Source organism: Coenobita brevimanus, chromosome 40, assembly GCF_032717465.1.
Source record: "Coenobita brevimanus isolate Jiangsu-jjx chromosome 40, ASM3271746v2, whole genome shotgun sequence".
Taxonomy (NCBI): domain Eukaryota; kingdom Metazoa; phylum Arthropoda; class Malacostraca; order Decapoda; family Coenobitidae; genus Coenobita; species Coenobita brevimanus.
Genome location: NC_136993.1, coordinates 60,032,404 through 60,059,194, shown reverse-complemented (window position 1 = coordinate 60,059,194; position 26,791 = coordinate 60,032,404). Strand labels below are relative to the sequence as shown.

At 39.8% G+C, this 26,791-nt stretch overlaps 1 protein-coding gene across 1 annotated transcript in view; it reads left to right on the top strand.

Annotated features, from left to right (window-relative positions):
• The window catches only part of LOC145397150 (glutamate receptor ionotropic, delta-1-like), a 91,916-nt gene that overhangs the window by 43,349 nt on the left and 21,776 nt on the right, over positions 1–26,791 (top strand). Inside the window, exons 2-7 of the mRNA XM_080270347.1 lie at positions 4,934–5,061; positions 5,478–5,652; positions 9,153–9,305; positions 19,591–19,676; positions 20,127–20,311; positions 24,162–24,398. Coding sequence (XP_080126473.1) covers positions 4,934–5,061; positions 5,478–5,652; positions 9,153–9,305; positions 19,591–19,676; positions 20,127–20,311; positions 24,162–24,398 — 964 coding nt within the window. The remainder of the gene's footprint in view (positions 1–4,933; positions 5,062–5,477; positions 5,653–9,152; positions 9,306–19,590; positions 19,677–20,126; positions 20,312–24,161; positions 24,399–26,791) is intronic.

Below are 26,791 nucleotides of genomic sequence, written 5' to 3'. Positions count from 1 at the left end.
CTCATTTATTCATTGTTCCCCCAGTGAATTTAAAATTGCTATGTGTTCCACGAGTCTAATGCTTTTTCGTAATCAACAAAATCTAGGTACAGCGTTTTATTATAATATCCGGTAGTTTCCTCAATTCCCTGATTCATTGTGTGTCGATGATCACTAGTAGAATATCCACTTCGTAATCCTGCCTGCTCACGAGGTTGGTTTTCTTCCAGATTTGTTGTTATTCTGTTCGTTAGGACTTTGGTGAAGAGTTTGTAAATAACTGTTAATAAGCTAATGGGTCGAAAGTTATTAAGATCTACTGAGTCACCTTTTTTGTAACGCAAAAGAACTACTGCGTTGCACCATGATTTGCGAATGTTTTCCTCTTTTTTATACTCTGAAAAAATAAGTGGGCGAGCATTTTTTGTGTTACTGCTTCTGCATCCAACAGTAAATCTGCTACTATTCCATTTTCTCCTGGGGCCTTCACTCTATTCATATTTTTAAGAAAAACATTTACTTCGTCTGGTGTTACCTCAGGCATTTCATCTGTGTGAAATGAAAAGTTAGCTGTTGGCACTGTAATCTTTGATGCATACAGTTTTTAAAAATTTTGAACTCTCTTCACCACCCTATCTATGCATTTCATGAATTCACCGTTTGTCTTTCATTGACATAATTTGTTGGTTTCCGAGTGCCATTAAACTTTGGATTTGTTTCAGATTTTTTTTCCTTTTTTGATGGTCTCTGAGCTGATTCATATTTCTCTCACTTTTCTTCCCTTTGCCTCGTGTTGATAAGCTTATTTCATTCCACTCTTTCTATTTCATCTTTCTTTGTAGTTATTTTGATAGCCTTTCTTCCTATCATGAGCCCGAGGGTCATTTTTCAATACTTGTTGGCTTTGGTTGTATTAGCTTTCGCTACTACCCCGGTGATACTCTTAGCACTTTTGTATCAGTTAACCCATCAATGTCGCACACAGCATAACTTAAACCTGAAATTTGTTCGTTATTTCTAAGTGAAATGAAGTGTTCTTTTATCTTACATTTACTGACCAAATCTTTTTTAATCATCTTCCTCTCATTTCAAAAACTGAATCTGGCTGTGCAACCCAACATTCACTGGTCACTTCCTATATTTCATTCATTCTTTGCCAGATGCCATGTATCCCAGGCGGGGTGGCCAAGGGCTTAGAGTTAATTGTTTTACAGGGAGGGGCACTAATCCTCCACCAACCCCACTTGACACATAGGGATGCCAACAGCATCTGGTGTTCCCAGGCGGTCACCCATCCAAGTACTAACCAGACCCAACGTTGCTTATTTAATGGGTTGATAATTGTGACATTGATGATCGTGTTATTTTTATGTGCTATAATGAAGTCGATTTCATTCTGTGTTTCTCCTTATGGACTTCTCCAGGCCCATTTTCTCCCTGTTCTTTTGTGGACGAATGTGTTCATTGTTCTCATGTTATACATTTCTCCAAAATTTAGTACCATTTCACCTCTGTCATTACACACACACACACACACACACACATATATTATATATATATATATGTGTGTGTGTGTGTGTGTGTGTGTGTGTGTGTGTGTGTCTGTGTGTGTGTGTGTGTGTGCTGTTCTGTTTCCAATATTCCGTTATGTACTGTTGCCTGCTTTGTTTGACTGAAGATTGCCAGGTCTCAAGCACTTTCAGTGCTGAACTGTCATATGACATTATTGCTAAATGACTATTAATTTGGCAAAATTGGTATGGGAAGTTGGTAGAGTCTTAGAATTAAGTGAAACTGGCAAGGTATGGTGGAGAGCCTCTAGTTATTATTATTATTTTCTTTTAATGTATGAAGGGATAGTATTATGGTCACATATTTCGCACGAGCACAATAAACATTTGACTCTTGAAAATAGGCTATGGCCGCTTAGTTTGGAGTTGCGTCATGGAGCTGTGTTGTGGATGGGGTGGTATTTCCTGAAGCCAAAAACTTCCATTCACAAGCCCCACCAGACTAGATGCTATGATAACTGTGGCCTGCCTCCATTAACCCACTGCGTCCCGTTGATGTATATATACGTCCACACGTTTTGTCACTGTCAGTCCCGTTTATGTATAGAAATGCAAATCAATTGCAAGGTCCCTATTTTGCACAATTTTCAATTTTCGCGTGTGATTTTTGGTATGTAAACACGGAACACCTTCCTCTACAAGATGCCAGGCAGGGACAATGCCTTACCCCGCATGACCTCCCCCCCCCCCCGCACGCCATTGACTTGACAATTCACCTGTTACCAGTGACCTGGCCAGTAAAGACATGTCGTGCCATGGAACGAAATTTAAGGCCAGAGTGATTCCCCAATCGATGACAATATGGAGGACAAAGTTTATGTAGCATTAGAGGAAGAAACAGTCAGAAATGGTGATCAGGTAATGTCGCCAAAAAAAGTCCAGTATGTTGATGTGTTTGGTGAAACAATACTTATATTGCCTATATTACTATGTGAAAACCAATATACTCTCATACTACATATAAATTCGTACCAAATATATAAATAAATACAGTTTATGAGTGGTGTGGAATAGTTACCCTCCCATAGAACTCATATTCTTTGGAGCCAGCCTGATAGAAAAACCAGTAAGGTAAGGGGTACTGGTACCTGTATCGAGTTTTTTAAACCTCAGGTGAGCGATTTCTCTATGAATTTTCGATGTTTCTCACCAAAAGCAGAGGTTTGAGCCAAAAAAATTTTTTTTCCAAAATTGGTCGGGGCTGGGAGGAGTCAGTGGTGGGAAATAGGTCGGGACAGGGCAGATTAATATATTCATTTGCAGAAGCAATCTGGCCTGTGAGCTTGACTTTCAACTGCTTGTTCACAGAATTGGCCTACCACATTCCTAACCGACTCTCATCCTTTCCACAAACTTTCGTTCAGTTCGAAAAAAAAAAAAAAAACATGCCAGGTGACCTCGCGATGAGCCCTGATGTTCGACGGATTGTTGCTAAGTTTGGATCCCGTCGTCCTTGCATCATTAATGTGACTAAGAGTCCCGCTTTCAGGCGGGACAGTCCCGCTTTTTTTACGTCTGTCCCACTCTAATAATTGTGACTTAAATGTCCTGTTTATTAATTACCTTAAATGTTTCGCTTTTAGAAAATTACAGTTACATTAGATATAACACGGGCTTCTTTTATGAAATTATACTGAATTAGTAAAATTAAGCATAATCCAAACCAAATGAAATACCGAGTTGTTAATATAAAGTGTGTAATACTGACTGGTAACTTTGGTCGGCCCAGTCACCATACCGTACGGTGTGTTCGGAATTCGTGTGAGACGTTAGTGTTTGATGAGCAGCCCTGAGGTGCAGCGATATATATATATATATATATATATATATATATATATATATATATATATGTGTGTGTGTGTGTGTGTGTATCTCTATCTATCTGTCTATCTATATTTATTTATATCTATATCTATCTATCTATCTATCTATCTATATATATATCTATCTATATATATATTCTTTCCTTTACAGGTTGCTTTACATTGAGTGCCAAGCCAAATGGTCTCCTGTAAGCCAAGAAACCATTTACAAAGCTGGGTTGTAACAATATAATCAAACCATACGTGCTCCCTACGTGTCAGCAAGTGGGTTGGTGGAGGGTTAGTGCCCCTCCCCGTAAAACAAATAACTCAAAGTCAAATGGCCACCCCTTTCGGGATTATGGCGTCTGGCAATTGATAGATAGAAGTCTGGTCACCTTATGCATTATCCTAATCCCTTCCACAATCATTGATCTAAATTATATCAGAAATCTGTAAGCTGGAGTCTCAAGAGGACAGTACAAACCGAAATTTCCATGTGATCTTGATCTTTGACATGTTGTTATAGAAATCATATCCCTCCATTCTTACATTACCCTGAACCTTTCCAATAACTCTGGTCCAAACGAAGTAAAAATTATGTATATAACCTTGCCATGTGATTTTAAGCTTTGATGTATTGTTCTCGAAATTAATATGTCAGCACACTCTCTGACCTTCTGTCCCTCCACCAAGAATGGTCGAATTCAGATCATAACGTTTTTGACAATTGTTTCACACACACACACACACACACACACACACACACACACACATACACATAAAAGTTGGGATATGTGCAAAAATATCAATCACGGAGTTGCCCATAGATATCAATGGTTGGCCCACGCATCAGATTTTAGTGGAGCAATACGTTCGCGATACTTGTGTTTATTGCAATTACGGTTTCCCATTATTCACCCAGAAATAGTAGTGTCCCCATACACACATTATTTCCAGACAGAGATTCCCTTTGCTCTTTCATTTAGGCTGGTGGAGCGTAGTGGTTTGTGGAAGCTGCCTGAGATGCGGGTGGTGGTGGTGGGTGGGAGGGCAGGAGTGGAGGCCGTCCTGCTCCACCCAAGCCTCCGCAACACCATCCACGCCATATACCTCGCAATACACCTCCCATTTTATGAACCATACCCTTCCTTTCCTCTCCGAAACAGTCCTAAACCAGGTATGTTATTTTTTTGCAATTTATGGCTTACTGTATGTCTTATGCATAAAATGGCAGGGAAAAATTATGACGTACAGTCAGATAATAGCTTAACCCACACTTTATGGAGGTTTTACTCTTGTAACAATATCTTACTTAACTTTATGTTAATGTTAACTAGTGCACTTGCCAATTGTTACAGAATCTCCGTGACAGTTCATCTCAATACCATGGAAAGGAAGGGACCAAAAGCACGTGCAAATAAATATGCATTTTCTTAAAATCAATCCTAACAGACCTACCTACCTGACATCTGTCACATCTGGTTGGCATTGCGTGAAGTCATTATTTTATCTGAAGTACTTCAGACAATTTTTCAACACACTAAGGCTGGCTTGTTATAAGTTTTCGTTTTTACTTAGAACAGCACTGAGCCAGGATGTACTGGTGTACCGTAAGTGTCTGCACTGCCGCCGTGGAGATTCACGTGTGCAAATAACAGGCCACTGGAATGACTACACATCCAAAACCGTGTTCAACATTCCCAAAGGTATATATTATCACTGTTTTTTCCCATTTACTACAGTAAGATCCAAAGATAAATTACTCATCATTCTCAAGCTTCTATGCTGCTAAACGACATGGATATTGCAGTATACGAAGCTTATCTAAACCTTTTCAATTTGTGTACCCAAGACAAAATGTATCATACCCTACGCATCTCATTACTCTTATTCATAGCCAAGTTGGAATGAATTAACACCCAAATTATATTTCAATCATATTTTATTACATATGTGTAGAACTGCATATTCCATTTGGCTGTATTAAAGAAAATTTGACCATTACTTAATCTTACCACAGACAACTTTACCGAGATTTCCGACTTAGAATATTATTGAATAAACTGGTAATAATCTCAGTGGCTGACATATACGGTCATTGCAAAAAATCTGTTACTTCCAGCCAGGGCCGATGTGTGGAACCTAATGGGTCGAAGGCTTAGGGCTGTGATGGTATCTAACTTCCCTTACACGGATTTTGTCCGCAGACCAGACGTGAAGATGAACTCCAGTGTGGTCGCCAAAGACTCCTTGGACTGGAGGCTCATTACAGAATTTTCAAAGAGGCTCAACTTTACGTAGGTTATCTGTATATATTTTTGATGGGCACCACTCACTTTACAATGACAGACTGCTTAACGGTATGAAACCCCCAAATCAAACAATTTGGCACCTTAGAAGGTAAGTTTATCCTCCTTTGGAAATGCCATATCACGCTGGAACTTGAAGTGTACCAAAAATATCTTCAAAGCTTTAATGCAATTTTTAATATATTTTTTTTTTAAGTAATTCTTGATCGTTGTAATAGCTGTTCATATTAAATGTACTGCCCAGTGCTTCTTAAACTTATGAATAGTTTACCCATAAGTGAATGAAATTACTTTGGAGGGTGAATAAAATGGTGGGGAGGGTTATTGAAAGGTAAATGAAACATCACGAGTGAATGACAATTTAGTCAGATATTTAAATTTTTTCATTAACCCACCAGGTGCCAGTGCCATTTTAAAGCAGTCTGACAATTCCGCGGTCAGTGCCAGTGCCGTTTTAAAATGGTTTAAAATAATAACTTCACTGTGACCACATTTTTCAAGATTCACAGGTAAAAATTGGCAGGCATGTAAGGTAACTGTTCCTGTACCATCCCCCAGGCTGTCAAGGCCATACACTCACTCGCTCCCCCCCCTCACGCTCGCTCTGCCTCACTCTGCCTGTGTGCCTCACCCAGTGTCGTATGTAGTGAAGGCATTTTGTAAATATTTTCATTTAAGTGTAAGTTGTAAATATTTTCTTGTAAGTGTAAGGACTATATAGTGAAGTCAAGTTGTAAATACTTTCTTGTAAGTGCCAGGACTGTACATAATGAAGTCAGGTTGTACCTATCTTCAAGTAAGTGTAAGATAATGCATTCACAGTGAGAAAGACACACAAATTGTGATAGATGCTGAAGTAATAGGTAATCAGAAAAGTGTACTGAACATTGCTATACCTTCCCAGTGAAAATACCTGAGTATACCTTACATAGAAAACAGCTTTCTCTCATGTACGTGGTGAACGTGAGAGAGCAGCTATACCTGTACACGGTATGCAGGACTCAATAAAACTCATTTCCTAGCCTCAGTGAGCATTTTAATGGCAAAATTCGTTGTTTCCACATCAAAATCTATCATTTTAGCCAAAAATGAAAAAAGGTCAAAAAATGGCCAGCACTGGGGTGACCCATAGAGCTAAAAATAACCAGCACACGGTGGGTTAAAAAAAAAAAAAAAGGGCATTACAGTGATTAGTATGCACCCACGGCTTTTTAATGGCAGTGGAGTTGGAAAGTCCATAATGTTGCTTCAGTAACGCAGGTGGCTTTGGGAAAGGAAAGTGAACCTTGGTTTGAAAAGGTAGTCACAGGAATGCAGGAACATCCTAGTCACTGATGATCAAAAACATGCATTTAAGTGCAAAGGAAGTTTCCTTGTCATATGTGGTAGACATAAACAATTAGAAAATATCGTTTCTAAGAATCTAAGCCACAATATTGTTGCTTACATAAACTTGAAAGGCAGGAAGAAGTTATGTTAAAATTTTTGTTACTCCTAGATTTCTTTGCTTATTTTTAGGATGATCAAAAAGCTGAATAAAAAAAAAAACGCTCTGGAAATTAATTAATTTCTTTCCCTCGTGACAAAATAAATTACTAGTAAATGTTTATTGATACAAAAAGGATGTTTTAAGAATGAGCAAAAATATGGAATTTTTTCACAGGTGAATGAAATTTTGTGATAAAAACTCAAGGGTGTGTGATAATGAAATAGTTTAAGGAGCACAAATTACCCAAGGAAGTACTCAGGATCGTAGGCTGAGATGAGTGGGAGAGGGTCCAATAGGTAAACATCTTCGGCCAATGATATTAAGAAGACTGGGAGGGGGAGAGACAATATAAAAATGAAAATAAAGTAGTCTGATTCTGCGGGAAGCCTCTCTAAATCCTTGTTAATACTGTATGTGGGATCGACTGGAAAGTAGTATATTCGATTAGTTGTATGTTATTCTCACAGAGATGAAGCAGAAGGGGGATTTCTTGGCAATAAATATATATATAAATAAATAAGGAACCTAATAAATCCCTGCATTTTTTGGTGCAGCCAACAAAAAGTTTGCCACATGTTCAGTAAAGTTGAACCTGAACGATATTATTCTCAATATTGCTGTCATTTAGAAAATCAAAGTAACTGAATCAGATCTTTATTAGCTTCACTGAAATGCAACATACAGGGCAATAGGCTTTTCACAAGGTCTACATCCACGTTTTGTGTTTCCACTCCGTTTTCACATCAAAATTATAAAATAGACGCAGGGACACAGCTGGGATTTTATTTACTGTAGGTGTGGGAGGCTGAATTTTGATTGACATTGTTTTTAAGCTACAGCCGCATGGGATATGTTTTAACCGAGGTTAATATAAAGTTTTGGGTGTTAATAAAAGGGTTATTCACACTCTAAATGAATATATGTAAATAATAATAATAATTATTATTATTATTATTATTATTATTTATTATTATTATTATTATTATTATTATTATTATTTTATTATTAATATTTATTATTATTATTATTTTTATTATTATTATTATTATTTCCATTATTATTATTATTTCCATTATTATTATTATTATAAAAGCAATAATAAACTACGTGACTAGAGTTCACCTTACATTCTTAGAAATTTGAAGCCTGGGATTCTATTTCCCCCCCCCCCCACCCTCTGACTGTCCCTAGGAACAGAATGTATGTTATTCAAGTTATCTCGAGAGGCTTGTGTACGAAACATAAACCCCGACAAACGGTTGCTGGAGAATGTTTCTAATCCCTTTCCTGCGAGGTGTCTGTTACGCTGAACCAAATATTTTAGGTCTCCATCCAGCCGTGTGAAGACCTGTCGTATTTGTTTGGTTTCTTTCTTCATTTTTTCTTCCCAGCACTTTTCACTTAGGTGCCATAACACTATTTCCTCACGAAATCGATTCCAACTTGGCGCAATGTTGCTTGGGCAAATACCTGCAGACCATTATTTCTTAGTTATTTTAAAGGGATTTATAGAGTCAAAGGTCAAAGCACACAAATAAATAAATTTGCGTATATTATACTGTTGTTGTATGTTCATTAATCCTGTTAATTAATCCTCATGGATTTTCCACGTCATTTAACTGTGGCTCTGTGGAGACCTTCCTGAGTTTCTATGGCAGTCTATATCATGATTTAGGAAACTCGCCATACAGATGTGTTTATCAGGAATCACTTTAACCTCATTAAAAGGGTTGTATCCAAAGCAGAAAATCATTCATAGGTAGTATAAATCGACACAGGAGTTAGATTTTTTTTTTTTACAATGATTACTCATTCTTCCAATACCTAGAAACAGTTCATCACGCAGTGAGGGATCTAATCATTGATGAGGTTATGTACTATACAGTTAACAACTCCAGTTCAAAAAGAATTTCATTAGCTGAATATACTCATCTTGATACACAGTACCAAGAATAATATGATCATGCAACATCTGGTTGAGAGATTTCCTAACCCACAGTCCTGACCTTCACGCTGAGCCAAACGGGAAGTTTGGTGATGATAGAGGCGGCCAGTTCAATGGGATGGTCGGACAGCTGCAGCGGCAGGAGACTGACTTCAGCACCGTTATCGGTCCCACACCAGGCAGACTAAAAGTCATCAATTATCTTAGGTCAGGAGCTTGAAGGTGTAGTGGTTTAGGTACAGCACGTCAGTCGTGGTGACGTAACAACACGTCACACCATCATCCAGCTGACTCAGATTAAAACAACATCTACTGAGCACATTATAACTTAGGGACTTCACTAGGACTTCTGTTTGTACTTATTGATAAGGATAAAAGTGCATATATGCAAACAATGATTCATACTCACAGCACAAACTCAAATGACCCAGTAGCCTTGTCTGGTGGTGATTTCGAGTTAAATCCTATGATGGAATAGTGACATGGAGGCGATTTTTTATGGCTACCCCTTTCCGAATTATGCGTCTGGATATCTATATCTATCTATCTATCCATCTATCTATCTCTCTCTCTCTCTCTCTCTCTCTCTCTCTCTCTCTCTCTATATATATATATATATATATATATATATATATATATGTATATATACAGTATATACCTGTGAGAACCTACCATATAACTCCCAAAGCTTCAGTGGATTATTATAATAAAAACTTTTTTTTTTTAATAATAGAACAAAGGAAGGAAAAACAAATGAATAATAAAAAATAATCCAAACACCAGATTACTGGCGTCCTCCATTCATAAAATATCTGTAACAGTTGGAGTTGAACAGCTGTATGTTGAAGTTTTAGGGGAAACAACTTCGGGGAAGCGAGTTCGGGGAATACAAGAATTCTGATAGGCAGAAGTTCTGCATTATGGCTGTGTGGCATTCCTGTCATGAGCGCTACCAGATGCCCGTGTAGCACGAGGGAAGGCATGGAGAGGTGGCACTATTGATGCAACTTCGTCAGAGCATTTCCCATAAAAATATTTGGAAAATAATGCACGGGAGGCAACATTCCTTCTTACTTGTAGGGGAGGTAGTTTATTTATAATAGCAGGGTTACCAATAATTCCAACAGCTTTGTTCTGAATTTTGTCTAGTTGTTTTAGTGCAACCTCTCCACATCCAAGGTTAATACAAAAAAATAAATATTACACATAATATTCAAGTGAACAACTGTGAAGAAAATTATGTGTACAGGGTGTATACACGGTCAGACATATGATAATACGAGATGATGCATGTCCACTGACTGTCATTTTTAAGTGAATACTATTATGTGACTAATATGTAGGGTGGACAACTGGCTATCGAAAAGATTGGTTTATAGTACTGAATTCGTAAATAAAATTAGTATTTTAATAACATATTTAATAATGCAGCAAACAATATCTTAGGGAGAGATATTGTAAATTCATTAGTCATAAAAGTAAATAATTTAATCCTGCACTTTGTGCTTACCATTCTTCCGTATTACAGGTTTTATTCACGGCGAAGTATTGTAAAAACAACTAAATTTATATGTGTTCAAGTACAGAGGATGGTAGCTTTTTTCTTGTATAGTCCGTCCTGGACGATAAGAAACATTCAATACTGCTGTGTGTGTGTGTGAGTGTATATATATATATATATATATATATATATATATATATATATATATATATACACAGGGTGTTTCAGAATGACTGAAACCCATTCAACCAGGCTTTATTTAATAACCACACATGATACACTGATAATGATCGCATTTATTTAAAGCTGAGATGATGTCAACCATATATTTCAAACTGATTAAGCATAAACTTGAACCAAAAAATTATCCAGGGCGCTTAGAAAATATGCTCCAAATGACCGCCATCGAGCCGGAGGCATTCCTGAATGCGCTGTGCAAAGTTGTTGATAACACGCACACATTCATCCTGGCTAATGATCTGAATCTGCGCTGTGATGGCTGTCTTCAAAGCTGGGATGATCTGAGGATTGTTCTGATAGATGTTATCTTTGAGGAAACCCCAGAGGAAAAAGTCCTGGGGCTGAGATTCGGTGAATGTGGGGACCATTCTGTGTCGGCTTTGCGTCTGATGAGGCGTTCCCCAATATGTTCCTTTAACTAATCGATGGTGATGTTTCCTCTGGGGTTTCCTCAAAGATAACATCTACCAGAACAATCCTCAGACCATCCCAGCTTTGAGGACAGCCATCACAGCGAAGATTCAGATCATCAGCCAGGATGAATGTGTGCGTGTTATCAACAACTTTTCACGGCGCATTCAGGAATGCCTCCGGCTCGATGGCTGTCATCTGGATCATATTCTCTAAGCGCCCTGGAGAATTTTTTGGTTCAAGTTTATGCTTAATCAGTTTGAAATATATGATTATCATCATCTCAGCTTTAAATAAATGCAATCATTATCAGTCTATCATGTCTGGTTATTAAATAAAGCCTGGTTGAATGGGTTTCAGTCATTTTGAAACACCCTTGTATATTTATATGCAATGTTGCACGGTGCGTGGTATATTACTATGCATTTGCCATATAATTTTCAATCCTTCATATTCATTTTCCATAGTTTAATAATAATTGTTAGTTAGTGGAGAACTGTACAGTTATATGCAAAATGTTTTGCACCTAATCTGTTATGTTGGTTTAATTTGTCTTAATACCTTCGAGGAATATCGAAATGATCTGGAAAAGATGGAAACACAATCTTTCTGTTTCTGTATAAGACCATATTAGACCCACTACCAGACTGTAACTTCTCAGTGGAGGCGAGAGAGATCCAGAATGAACTTTTCCTTATTCTGGTGAAGTGAGGCTGCGGAATTATCATTAATCTCCACCTACTACGTAGATGGAGAATATTGTTTATGCTGGTAATATTAGTCTCCACCTACTACATAGGTGGAGACTATTGTTTTCAACGTTACTATTATTATTCCGGTCTCACGACGATTCTAGGAGAACCAGAGACTGCGCAAGGAATCTGAGGGCCCAGGTTATGTGTCCTGGCATGGGCCACTGCTGATAGAAAAACAAACCCAAATCTCCCCAGTGGGGTCACGGTCATTGTAAGAAACAGTAGATGGAGACTAGTGACCGTCTGCACGACAGTTACAGAGTTCTAGTTCTAGTATTTTTTTTTTTACTAAGTTATCCCCGTATCCTGAAGATTGGGTCTATGAATGTGAGTGGATGTAGTACGATTGAGGCTAAACGGGAAGAGATTGGGAGAATGTTTGTGAGAAGAAAGTTGGATGTGTTAGCTTTGAGTGAAACAAAGATGAAAGGGAAGGGTGAGTCTATGGAAGTGTGAATGGAAGATCGTCAGGTGTGGAGAGAGGAAGGGCAAGAGAAAGTGTGGCCTTGTTAGTGAGCCCGGAAGTGCAGCACTGTGTGATTGAATGGAAGGCGGTGTTATGAAGACTTATGTGGGTGAAAGCGAAATCTGAACGTGAGTTGTGGGTATTTGTGAGTGCATATGAGCCTGGTAGTGAAAGAGATGAAGAAGAGAGGGAGTCTTCCTGGAATGATGTTGATAAGAGTCTGCGGAGTTTCGGAGCGAATGTGAATGTGGTAATGATGGGAGATCTGAATGCGAGAATGGGAAATGTAGCAGTTGAAGGTGTATTTTTTATTTATTTATTTATTTATTTTTTTTTTTTGTGTCCAACTCTGGACATAGGCTTCACAGCCTACTCTCAAGGCTCAGTAGTCCTCCTACATACCATCCATCTTTCTACATGTCACCGCTAACACCCACCGTCCATATTGAATACATGCTAGGGCTGTCTCATACAGGACTGGTGTATTGGTATTAGCGGGGGTATTTTTACGACATGTCGGCGGATCTTCTAGTAGATCAGTAAAGTCTGATTTTATGAAATTCAAATCCCTAAACTGTTCCCTGCCCCAGCGTGGATTTGAACCTAGGTCCGGTAGGACTGCAGGCCACCTCATACCGATTGAGCTATCGCCTTGGTATGCATGGTCTGCCTGGAAGAAATGAAAATGGGGAATGAATGATAGGGATGTGCGCTGAGTGAGAGATGGTGATTGGAAGTACATTGTTTGAGAAGAAGGATATAAGTATACATGGTTGGGACAGGAGGATGGAAGGGTTGTTGATAGAGCATTGATAGACTATGTGGTTGTATCCAGGAATGTAAGAGGAGGATTGTTGGATGTGAGAGTTTTGAGAGGAGAGGGTAGAGGTATGTCTGACCACTACCTGGTGGAGGGAAACTTGAGAGTAGGCGAGAGATGGGTGAGAGCTAGGAAAGTTATGTGTGGCAGGGAGGTTTTGAATGTGAGTGACTTGGATAAAAGAGAGAAAATGATAGAGTATGAGGAAAAATTGAAAGATGAGTGGAACGCAGTGAAAGATCAGGAGAATGGCAGTGTAGAGGACGAATGGCAGTTGTTGAAGAGTGCTGTGGTGGGGCATGTGGAAAAGGTGTGTGGTGTGAGACGAGTGGGTGGTGGTATAAGAAAGGGAAGTGAATGGTGGTGCTAAGAAGTATGGCTGTGGCTGAGAAGAACCGTGCATATGCAGCATGGCTGCAGAGGAAGGATGAGGTGTCATATGAGAGGTATAAGGAAAAGAGTAATAGGGCAAGAAGGGCTGTGCATGATGCTAAAGTGGCAGCAGATGAGAGGTGGGGTAGGCGGTTAATTGAGAATTGTCAACAGAATAAGCAAATGTTTTGGAAGGAGGTGAAAAGGGTGTGAAAGGGAAAGTCTGGGAAGGAAGAGCAAGTAAAAGCAGAGGATGGAAGGATGTCAGAGGATGGAAGGATGTTAAATGAGAGGGATGCAGTAAGGAAGAGATGGGTGGAGTGTTTTGAAAGATTGTCAAATGTAGAGGAGGAAAAGGAGGCTGAGATTGTGGTAGATGGAAGGGTGCAAAGAATAAATGTGTTGGGAGAGTTGAATGATTCTTTGATCACGATGGAGGAAGTGCAGGAGGCAGTAAAAGGGAAAACAGGGAAAAGCTGCAGGTATGGATGGGTGTACTGTGGAATGCCTGAAAGATGGTGCAGCGACTTTTGCTGACTAGTTAGTAAGACTGTTGAATGTGTGCTTTGTGAAAGGAATGGTTCCAGTTGACTGGGCAAGTGCTTGTGTGGTCCCATTGTATAAAGGTAAGATACTAAAGTATGAATGTATTAGCTTTAGGGGTATAAGTCTGTTGTATGTTGTACGTAAAGTGTATGGCAGAGTGTTAATTAAGAGAGTTAGAAAAGGTACAGAGAGAGTGATTGGTGATGAGCAGTGTGGCTTTAGGAGAGGGAGGGGATGCGTGGATCAGGTGTTTGCTGTGGGACAGGTGTGTGAAAAGTATTTAGCAAAAGGTAAGGATGTGTTTTGGGCGTTCATGGATTTAGAGGAAGTGTATGATAGAACTGATAGGGAGGCTTTGTGGACTGTTTTATGATTGTATGGACGTGATGGTAGATTTCTAAAAGGAGTGAAAAGATTTTATGTGAATAGTAGAGCACGTGTAAGAGTGGGAAAAACTCTGAGTGATTGGTTTCCCACGAGAGTGGGGCTGCGGCAGGGATGTGTGATGTTGCCTTGGTTGTTAAATATTTATATGGATGGTGTTGTAAGGGAGGTGAATGAAAGAGTGTTAGATGGAGGTCTGAGTCAAGTGAATGTTGATGGCAGAGAGTGGAAACTGAAGCAGCTTCTGTTTGCAGATGATACTGCACTGTTGGCTGATTCAGAGGAGAGACTGAGACAGTTGGTAGAGGATTTGGAAGGGTGTGTGAAAGGAGGATATTGAAAGTAAATGAGAATAAGAGTAAAGTGATGATGTGTACGAGGTTGGAAGAAGGTAGGAGGATGAATATAGTTTTGAAAGGTGAGTTGCTTGTGGAGGTAGAGTGTTTTAAGTATTTAGGGTCACATGTTGCTCTGGATGGAAGAATAGATGCAGAAGTGAAGTTTAGAATGGATGAAGTAGGAAAGGTGTTGGGAGGAATGAAAAAAAGTGTTTAGATGTCATTTGCTTAGAATGGATGTAAAGAGAAGACTTTATGAGAGTGTTGTGGTGCCAACTGCTTTATATGGGTCTGAAACATGAAATATGGGTGTAGTAGAGAGGAAAGGTTTGAATGTAATGGGGATGAGGTGTCTGAGGAGTGTGTGTGGAGCGATGCGTATGGATCGAGTGAGAAATGGTGAAGTGCGAAGGAGAATTGGAGTTATGCAGGAGATGGCTGATCGAGTTGAGCAGAGGGTGTTGCGATGGTTTGGGCATATGGAGAGAATGGATAATAAGCGATGGGTGAAAAAGATAATTAGATCTAATGTGAGAGATGTAAGGCTGAGAGGAAGACCATGAATAGGATGGATGGACTGTGTGAAGAGAGCGTTGGATGTGAGAGGGATGTCTCTTGAACAAGGAAGAGTGGCTATGCATGACAGAAATGACTGGAGAGGAATTATGAATGAATAAATGATGACACAGCCCTGAGGGCATATTCTTCCCCATTTGGTCTGATAAGATGATCAGGTCAGGTGTAGGTAAGGGGATGGGTCCACTATGATGTGGCAGGTGTAAACAAGCTCTGCTGTTGGGCCCTGCTGCGGATGTCACTAATTGCACTGCGTAGTTGACCCTTGTGCAGTGTGGTGCAGTGAGGATATATCCATTCTCCCCTTGGGGCTAATATGGAATGAATATGTTTGAGTGGATGAGTAAATTGGGAGTGTGTCATCCTGTCTCGGCTACCTCCCTTTCTTTGGGGGAAGCAGCCTAGTATATAGAGAGACAGATGATTATTATGATGATGATGATGATGGTTATTATTAATGTTTTTATTAGTATTAGTTGTAGCAGAAGTAGTATTACGTGGAACAGTTCAAATGAACGTGGAAGTATTGTACTGGCTCATTTTATTTGTAATTATGTCATCTGGAGATCTGACAGGTGAGAACATATTAAGGCATATGAAAAGGCATATGTCCAGCATCCTGCCTGGGCTTTAAGCCTAAACTCTGGGCACACACATCACGAGACGAGTATGCTACCACGAAGCCACCGCTTGGTAATAATGACTATTTGGAATCTGTGTCCCATCCAGTCTTTTACTGTCCCATTGGGATAATAAAAGTCCGAAGCTGGGCTACTTAGTCCATGTATTTAAGGGATGATTTACGAGTTGTTATTCCCTCAGTGGCAATTATAAGCAATAAGCCAGAGTCAGCTTTCGGATATAACTCTTATGGGCAACATCTGGTTGAACTGTCAAAATATTATCAAATATATCTGTGTAGTCTACCACTCCACCAGTGCTTCTTCTGAACTCAGTGTATTTGATTCCATTTCCACACAGTTGAGTAACCTTAATCTTGCCCTTAGCACCGAAATTACCATTTTGGGTGATTTTAACATACATAATGTTGAATGGTTATTGCATTCTGCCAGGACTGACGATGCTGGTCTAGAGTGCGAGCTGTTTGCAGAATCGTTAATCTCACGCAACTGATAAAGCAACCAACCAGAATACCAGATAATCCTGACCATAATACCCATCTTTTGGATCTGTTCCTGACAAATAAACCAGATCAGTACAGGATAGAGGTATTATCTCCACTTGGATCCTCTGACCACAATCTCATCAAAGCCTCATTAGTTAGCTCCCCCAAACCTTCCCATTCTGAACCTACCAGGGTGACCCGATGGCACTTTGATAGGGCAAACTGGGATGAATTTAGAAATTATCTTGCTGACATTCCATGACAGTCTTTCTTCTCTAATGATGTCAATTCTACCCAGTCCCACATTTGTGACTTAATACCAGCTGGAATGGATTTATTCATACCAAGTCAACAATTCACTAAAAGATCGATCTCTCCAAAATGGTTTGATAGCAACTATGCCAGAGCAACAGCCCAAAAGTCATCAGTATATAACTATTACTTAAAATAAAAAACAGCAGAATCACTGTCTCAATTTAAAATCGCTAAAAACCATGTAAATGCTGTAATAAATCTAGCTAAATCAAACTTTATTCCAAAGCAAGCATCAAAACTACTTAACAACCCTAATGACAATAGAATATTCTTGTCAACTCTCAATTCTTTCAGTAATAACTTTAACAAGTCATCATCCATTCCCCCACTAAAATCTCCAGATGGCAACATTACAAATGACCCGTGTGGGAAAGCAGATATTTTTGCCAGTACATCTGCCAGAAATTCTACCTTACAGGAAGCCAGCCAGAACGTCCCAGCACTAGAACTTGACTCTCCCGAAATTGTTCCACGTAAAATACAGACAACGTACGTTAAATCCATCCTAGATCATTTACCTACCAACAAAGCTCCAGGCCCAGATGGATTTCCGCCAATTGTTTTGAAAAAGTGTTCCCCAGAACTTGCCTCTGTTCTTGCTAAATTATTCAGACTATGCATACGTACTTCTTCATTCCCTAATTCATGGAAAGAAGCCAATATCCACCCAATTCCAAAGAAAGGAAGTTCCTCTGACCCCTCTGAGTTCAGACCAATAGCTGTCACATCTTCTCTTTGTAAGGTTTTTGATACAGTAATTAATAAGGACATAGTTAAACATCTTGAATCCAACAACTTAAATAGTGATATACAGTATGTTTTCACCAAGAAAGATCCACCATTGACATACTCAATCTCCTGACTCATACCATCCGTCAGTCAGTTGACCTACATGGAGAAACTTACGCAGTAGCCCTGGATATTTCTAAAGCTTTCGATAGAGTGTGGCACCGTTCCCTGTTGTCCAAACTCCCTTGCTATGGACTAAAATAAACTCTTTTGTTCCTTTGATTTCCTCATATCTCAGCAACAGAAAAATAAGAGTAAAAGTAGATGATGTCTATTCCAATTTCCACTCAATTAACGCTGGCGTGCCGCAGGGATCAGTTCTGGCACCAACCCTGTTCCTCATTCATATTAATGATCTCTTATCTGTCACCCACAATCCCATCCATTCATATGCAGATGACTCAACACTTCATAGTTCATTCACACTCAGACATTCATTTACAAAGTCTGTTATCTCTACCTCTCAACTCAGTACAGCCATCTCTTTAAATCAAGACTTATCCACGATCAGTGAATGGGGACAAAATAACCTGGTCTCATTTAATGCTTGTAAAACTAAATATATACAATTTACTAGTAGACAGGTATTACCAGAATCGTATATTACCGTCAATGGTACAAATATTCCCATTTCCAAAAGTATTGAAATTCTCGGCATCTCGCTTAACAGTGCCCTCAGCTGGACCTCTCATGTCAGATCACTTGCTAAAACCACATCAAAGAAACTTGGATTATTGTACAGAGTCCGTAACTTCTTCACTGACGAGCATAAGCAATAATTTATAAGTCATGTGCGCTCCCAGCTTGAATACTGCTCACCCTTGTGGAATGGATGTGGAGAGGTTGCATAAAAACAACTAAACAAACTTCAGAACAAACCTGTTGGAATTATTAATAACTCTGCTATTACTAACAAACTACCTCCCCTACAAGTAAAAAGGAATATTGCCTCCCTTGCGTTATATTACAGATATTTTTATAACAAATGCTCAGACGAAGTTGCGTCCATTGTGCCACCTCTTCATGCCTTCCATCGTGCTACACGGGCATCTGGCAGCGCTCATGTCTGGAATGTCACTCAGCCATACTGCAGAACTTCTGCCTATCAGAAATCTTTCATTCCCCAAACTGCATCTCTCTGGAACTCGCTTCCTCAGAGTTGTTTCCCTCCAAACTTCAACCTACAGCGGTTCAAGTCTAACTGTTACAGATATTTTATGAACAGAGGACACCAGTAATCTGGTGCATGGATTTTTTTTAATTAATTTGTTTTTCCTTCCTCTGTTCTGTTATTAAAAAAAAAAAATGCTTTAGTCCACAGAATAGTTCTGTTAGCTATATGTTACTGTCCAGTGGAATAAATGGTTTCCTGGTCTACTAAAAACCATTTGGCTTATCATACAGTATGGAGTCATCTGAAGGTAACTCTATATCAAACGAGTGGATGACGATAGCCCCAGCTTATCAGCAGTTCTTTAGAATAATGAAAACAACACGATTTTTTTTTTCCAAATATCTATCTGTCTATATCCAGACGCCACAGTCTCGCAAGGGGTGGCCGTTTGTCTTTAAATTAGTTGTTTTACGGGGAGGGGCATTAACCCTCCGTCAATTCGCTTCCTTATACGCAGGGAATAAACAATGCAAAACCACCTGGAAAAGAACGACGAATAAAAAAAAGTGACAAGATGGGAGAAATAGGAATAGAGAGGATAAGAAACGTAAAAAGAATGGTAAAGGTGAAGGAAGAAGTAGGCAGAACTACATCAAGTGAGTGGATGGTTGTCGCCACCACCAATCACCAAATACAAGTGTAGCTCACAGTTATCATACTGTACTTCTTTCTTCCTCAGAGCTTATGCAGCAGACGTCTTGGTCATCACGTCACTGAAGCCTCCACTTCTGCCTGCACACCTCGCACTCCTAAGACCGTTCTCTGGTGAGTTAATCCACTCTTTGGATATTGGGCCACTGCATTACCCAGATACCAAGTTACTCCCCTACGTGTTACCATTGGTACTCATTTTACTAAACAAACTGTAAAGGATGGATGCCCACCAGTTGAGTGACGCCAGATGAATTCACCATTATTGAAACCCACACGCTATTAGGCCTGTAGTGTCATAGCTACCAGCGTTAACCACAGGGAAAGGGAAAACGGAAGCAGACATGCCATCGACAGTGTTCATTTAAAGTAAAACCATTCACCCATTAAATTCATCAAGGTTCTAGATTCCACCGTGTGTTTAAAAAATCATTGTTAAGATCTTAATTCATTACAGGTTTGCAACATGGTCTCTAAATAAATCTAAGCATTCGAATCTTGATTTCCCTTCTGTTACTTTATGTCTGAAACAAGTATTCTTTTATTTACCAAACCTACTCTTAGGAGAAGTGTGGTTGAGTTTACTGGTGGGCGTGGTGGCGTGGGGATTGACACTATGGGTGCTACAGCGAGCATGGAAGTGGGCAGCAGGTGAGCATGTCGCTGAGTTCAGCACTGCCCTCATGTATGGCTGGGGCGCCCTTCTGGAGCGGCCGCCACCAGACATTTCCATGGGTGCATCTGGGCAGGTAATGAACACATCACTGACAACCATATTCGTAATCATCATCATCATCAGCAGCAGCATATGACAATTCCAAGAGATCAGAATCGCCATTGCTGGATTAAATTTTTATTTTAGCTAAATTTTAAGTCAGGTTCGATAAAGTTGATATAACACTTTCTTAGCTATCCTGAATAGTTCATGGCAGAATGTCGATACTTAAGATTCTGATACCACCATTGTCCCACCATAATCCATAAATGAAGGATTACTGGCAATTCACCGAAGTAGTGTACAGAGAAAACATCTCGTACCGTAAGTCTCATATTTTTGTTGGTTAAGGAGGTTCCTTATGATCTTTTCCTTAGCTATGTCTTTAGATATGGCTGGTTAATCTCCTTGTGCCCGTTATGTATGTAAAGGGAGGTGATAATATATTAGATGAATGCGCATAGAACTAGACAGTAAGGTGCCATGAGCTTAAGTTTCTGCAGGGTTAATCAGCTCCTGAAGACAATTATGAGGCAATCCAGATTATTAATGTCTTCATCTCAGGGATCGTCTTGGTTCTTCCAGGCGATTTTTTTCAAATTAGGAGTGACCACCTTAGTCTTCATGTGTAGTGTAGTTTATAATTTCTGACAGTTTATGGCTTACCAGTCTTCCAATTATGGAACAAGAAGCTAAGTAAAAAGTAACTCATATAATGTGACTAAACAATGTAATTACTTAGTTTTTTTTTTTTTTTTTTTTAATGTGTCCGACTCTGGGCAAAGGCTTGGGCCATTTCTCTGGGGCAGCGGCCTATCCCAAGGCCCAGTAGTCCTCCTACACCTCCATATGTCACCACTTTAGCGCTAACACCCACTGTCCATACTGAATACATGCAAGGGCTGTCTCATATTGGACTGGTGCATTGGTATTAGCGGGGCTACTTTTCCGACATGTCCGCAGGTCTTCTAATAGATTAGGAAAGTCTGCTTTTATGAAATTCATATCCTTTAAACTGTTCCCTGAGCCAGCCGGGATTGGAACCTGGGTCCATTAGGACTGCAGGCCACCTCTACCTACCTGTGGTGGAGGAGGCATTAAATTATTGCTCTGCTCATCTGTTTGTGCTTGGGTGGGTGCATCTGTGTGTCCATAACACTGTTGTGGCCGCGATACCTCCTGAACCCATCAACGGATTTCCATCAAACTTTTGTCAGTGACGTAGTATAAGGAGATATTGAACTGCTTTGGTAAGGTCAAAGCATCACAGGTCAAGGTCATAATTTTGATGTTGACTTAGTAATCCTTGTGAGTGCAATATCTCCTGAAATCCTCAAGAATTACGACCAAGCTTTTGTTAGTGGTACAGTATAAAGGGACGATGTACTGATTAGGTCAACAAGATCATAGGTTATAGGGTGAAGGTCATATGGGGTCAACTTAGTTTACCCTTGTGAGCCTGATATCTCCTGAATCCCTTAACGGATTTCGACCAAACAAATGCCTGTGATACAGTACGAAGGGACAATGAATTGTTTAGATCAGCAAGGTTAAGGGATCAAAGGTCAGTCATAATGCATTTGACTTAGTTTATTATTTTGGGCATATTTCCTGAAGACTTTGATGGATTGTGGGAAAACTTTTGCCAATGATACATTTTGGAGGAAGGGAGGGAGGACAACTGATTAGGTCAGCAGTTGTATGACCAGTCCATGCACAAGGCTTGGGGGAGGCATATCGAGCGACACATTGCATTGATAGCTCAGGGCCCAAGTTCTCAGCATTTCATTACTTCTTGATGCTTAACTAATATTACCTTTACAATCCTTTATGTACTGGCTAACGGGAGTCTCTTTTAATCACGTTTGGTTTAAAGTAGATGATGAAGGGTACATTTCATCTGTCCTTTCAAAATCTCTCTTAACCCCCTCGTGCACCGTAAGTTTCCAGTAAGTTTTGGTTCCATGCACGGAATGAAAACCTCGCTCAGTCTGGCTCCACCCGCATGGCAAGGGAAAAATTTATATGGCTTAATTTACCCCCGGAAAGTGCTTATATTGTTATAAATCACTTCCTATCATATTCGTTGATGTTAATACTATAAGAAAAAAAACATAAAATAGATGAATAAAAGTACAGAAATGAAGCCTGAATAAACCTTTTTTACATGAAAACTAGCTTCTCATAACTTCCCAACATCACCGTGAAAATTTCTTCCTGTGATGAGCAGCTTCAAAGGACAAATCTAATTGTAGAATTTCATGATCTTTCATCTATGAAAGTTTCAAGTTGATACGTCTTTCGAGTAAATAAAAAAAAAAAAAAAATCACTTGAAAACGTCTGACTTGTATATTATTTCGTATGTTGTTAGTGACACTTTTACAAACACATATGTAAATTCTATCCAGTTTTGTAGCCCGAAGGTTAAGGAAACCAACGATATATTTCACAGTGTTATAACCATTATTGTTATGGAGAAAATGAATTTTGAAAAGTTACGATGGGTTGCACACAGTTTGTGCTGTGACAGCAGGTACGCCCAGGCCCGTAGACTCAGTATGTTCGTCTTTCGTAACTTTTCCCCATTTATTTTTATAGATATGTTACTTTGCTTTACAAAAGTATACATAGGAAATCATCAGCTTGATCAAGCTTTCTAAAGATATTGGAGGCGCCCTATACTTTATGAGTAAAATGACTGGAAGTATAGCAATGAAATGCACCACATTTTCCCTATGAGAAATATATAATAAACACACAATATACACCTTCCAATACTATAGTATAAAAACTTGACAAATAAGCTGGTTACTCACGTCCTCTAGCAGTGTTGTAGTGTTTCTTGAGAGGAGATGGATTTGCAGAGAGGAAGAGAGGTATGATCACAGCCTGAATGTGTGAGTATTTGTAATGTGTGAGTGTCTGTGTGTGTATGTGCGTGTGTGTGTGTGTGTGTGTGTGTGTGTGTGTGTGTGTGTGTGTGTGTGTGTGTGTGTTACTGCTGTATGCTTTCATCAGTATGGTGGTCTCTGGAAAGGTGAAAATTGTCATCTGAGTGATGGCAGTAGGAGTTGTAGTAACACCAGTCATGGCAGTGGTGAAAGGACCAGTGGTGCCAGTGGTGAAAGGAATTGTGGTAGTGATGGTGCTACTACCACTCTCTACAGTGCTTATCACAGCGGCCTTGACCGCATGTTTGCCCTTATCACTCGTAGGGTCATATTTCACCTTCACTCTCCTGCTCCTTACTCTCTCCTCCTCAATATATTCACTTTCCATTTCACTTTCGCTGCTTTCTTCACTTTCACTTCCACTGAATAAGTGTTTCATATAATCTTTCTCAGATAGGCCCTTGCGAGACATTTTTCAGGTTTAGTGTAATGTAAAAATAGCAAGGGAACAGTAAAAATCAGTTACAAATATTCAAATTTGGCTTCCTCTGAAAATATATAAGAAACACTTATAAATGTACTATATACAACACAATATCACTATACACACGTAAGGTATGGATGGTGCGGTAGTAGCCAAACATGGGTTTAAATGCCTGGCCGTGTGCTCACACACCCTTCCAGCCTGACTGACGGGACACTACTGAGCTAAATATAGGCCGCTTACCCTTCCAATAAGCTCCCGGCTGTTGCCATATATTTCCCTGGACCTGGCAACTCTCAGCTTTGACTCAACCAAATTTGACAGAAATCCATCCACAGGAAAAGTTTCTACAACCATTTATAGAGAAGTTGCATTATGTTGCATCATCGGTTACTCTTCAGATTGTAAGGCTTATGACTTGCGGAGCGTCATCTTGCACGAGGGGGTTAAAAAATGAACATAAATCCACTGAAGGTAGCATGAATAACACATCGCTTATGCTTTACAGATGCTGGTGGGTTGGTGGCTGGTGTTCTGTGTGATCATCTCCACGGGGTTCAAGTCCTCCCTCATTGCCCACCTCACCGTGCAAGGCAAATCCTCAACCCTGGATACCCTTCAAGACCTCGTGAACCAAAAAAACTGGAGGTGGGGTACAGAACCCTGGATCTACAACGGTGCGGCTATGGAGTACTTTGCCAAACATACCGACCCTGTGGTGAATGAAATTTACCGTGGAATGGAGGTAAGGCTGTACGAAGAAGCTATTTACAGTAGTGAGTCAAAAGTCAGCATTTTGTTAGTATAAAAGGTCTTTGGCACCTCACCACAGCAATTTGTTTTGAACTGAATTATTTGATAAAATTGTTTTTCTGCCACAACTCTGTTGTATGCTACCAAATAAACAATAAAACCTGCGCAACTAAACAAATTCAGTATCTTCTTCAGTGAATAAATGAAACTAAATATGGTAACAAAATAAATAAGTATCAATCAATTACAAAAGATGTAGGAAGCTATCATCCTTAACCCTCCGCGTGCTGGCTATTTTTAGCCCTATGGGTCACCCCAGTGCCGGCCATTTTTTGACCTTTATTTTTGGGCTAAAATGATAGATTTTGATGTGGGAACAGCAAATTTTCCCATTAAAATGCTCACCGAGGCTCGGAAATGGGTTTTATTGAGTCCGGGATACTTGTATACAGGTATAGCTGCTCTCTCACGCTCACCACGTACATGAGAGAAAGCCGTTTTCTATGTATGGTATACTCAGGTATTTATGCTGGAAAGTGTTCAGTACACTTTCTGATTACTTATTACTTCAGCATCTATCACAATTTGAGTGTCTTTCTCACTGTGAATGCATTATATTACACTAACTTGAAGATAGGTACACCCTGACTTCATTACATACAGTCCTGGCACTTACAAGAAGGTATTTACAACTTGACTTCACTATATAGTCCTTACACTTACAAGAAAATATTTACAAAATGCCTCCGCTATGTACAGCATTGGGTGAGGCACACAGACAGAGTGAGGCAGAGCGAGCGTGAGGGGGGAAGCGAGTGAGTGTATGGCCTTGACAGCCTGGGGGATGGTAGAGGAACAGGTACCTTACATGTTTGCCAATTTTTACCCGCGAATGTTGAAAAATGCAGTCACTGAATTTTTTTACTTTAAACCGTTTTAAAGCGGCACTGGCACTGGCCGCGGAATTATGTCAGACCATTTTAAAATGGCACTGGCAGGCGGTGGGTTAAGCAAATAAAAAATATCAGCTGGATAATCAGAAGCACCTCCATGCATAAAGGTCAGAGAGTAGGCACCATCCGTCACCCATTGGCAATGGAAAAACCTCAGGACAGGTCCTCCAGAATAGGACATTTGACAGACATATGATGAACAGTGAGGGGAACCAGGTAGTCAGTGTAATACAGCTGACTCCCACCACACATCAGGAACCCATGAGTTAGCAGTGAACGCCCAATATGAAGCCAGGCAACCTGCAATCACAGAGGTATGGAGGGGAGAGACCTTGGCTCAACCACTCTCTGAAAAATCTTCAATTTACTACTAATATCAACATCGCACTGGCTCTGATAAGCACGAGTTGCAGACTTCAAGGAAGGCGTCAAATCAGAAGCAGAAAATTGAAAATAGGCAGGGGGTCGTCGAGAAGATGCGGCTTTAGTTGATGTGTCTGCCCTCTCATTGTCCTGAACAACATGCAAAGGAGCCCAATACAACCAGAGTAACTTACCTATTCTCTGAATCAGGAAAGTCACACATAAATGGCAAGGACCAAAAGATGAGGTAAATTAAAGACTAGGGCCAAAATGATGCTTTAGGAATCACTAAAAACCAAAAAAGAGGGCTCCTCTTGTGTTCAAATCAGTATAAGAATTAAAACAACAGCAGTCAATTCTGCACTAAAAATAAAATGAATCTAGAGTAAGACTTCCTCCACTCACAAAATATGGGAACTCTGCCCCTAACCTGACATCAGCATCAGACTTTGGACCATCTGTAAATAATGGGATGGTATGTCTGTGAATGCACAAAAAAAAAAAAAAAAAAAAAAAAAAATGGAGAGCCAGGGACGAAACAGAAGCCCTGATAACCTCAAAACCCCTGCACACCTGCACCAATGAAAGATATCATGGAGTGATTCTTGGGAGATGGACAGAAAAGACAGGCTTCGCTGAGAGACCTACGTCTCTCATTATCTGCCTGACCTTGTGGCCAAAGGAATGTGAAGTGTGAGCATGAGAAACGTAACACTGAAAAAATGACTGCTGTGATACACAAACAACAGCAGAGTGAGGCTGGCATATGTCTCACATGGTTCCAGTAACAAATGATTATAAACTTGAGCTGTAAATCTAAAGGAGGCAAGCCAGCCTCCAACAATTAGTTTGGAATCAGGTAGGATCTGAAAATACCAGTAGCAAGACTTAAACAAGCATGATGCAGAGGATCAAGAACACTAAACCGCGGTATAGTGGCGGAAGAATACACTTTGTAATCATAGGCAAGTGTACTGTAGATCCCACTAAGGTTTGATACAGGTGTAGGAGTGTCCTCCAATAGGCACCCCAACAGGTATGAGATTGTATCCTAGACAAATTCGTTGCT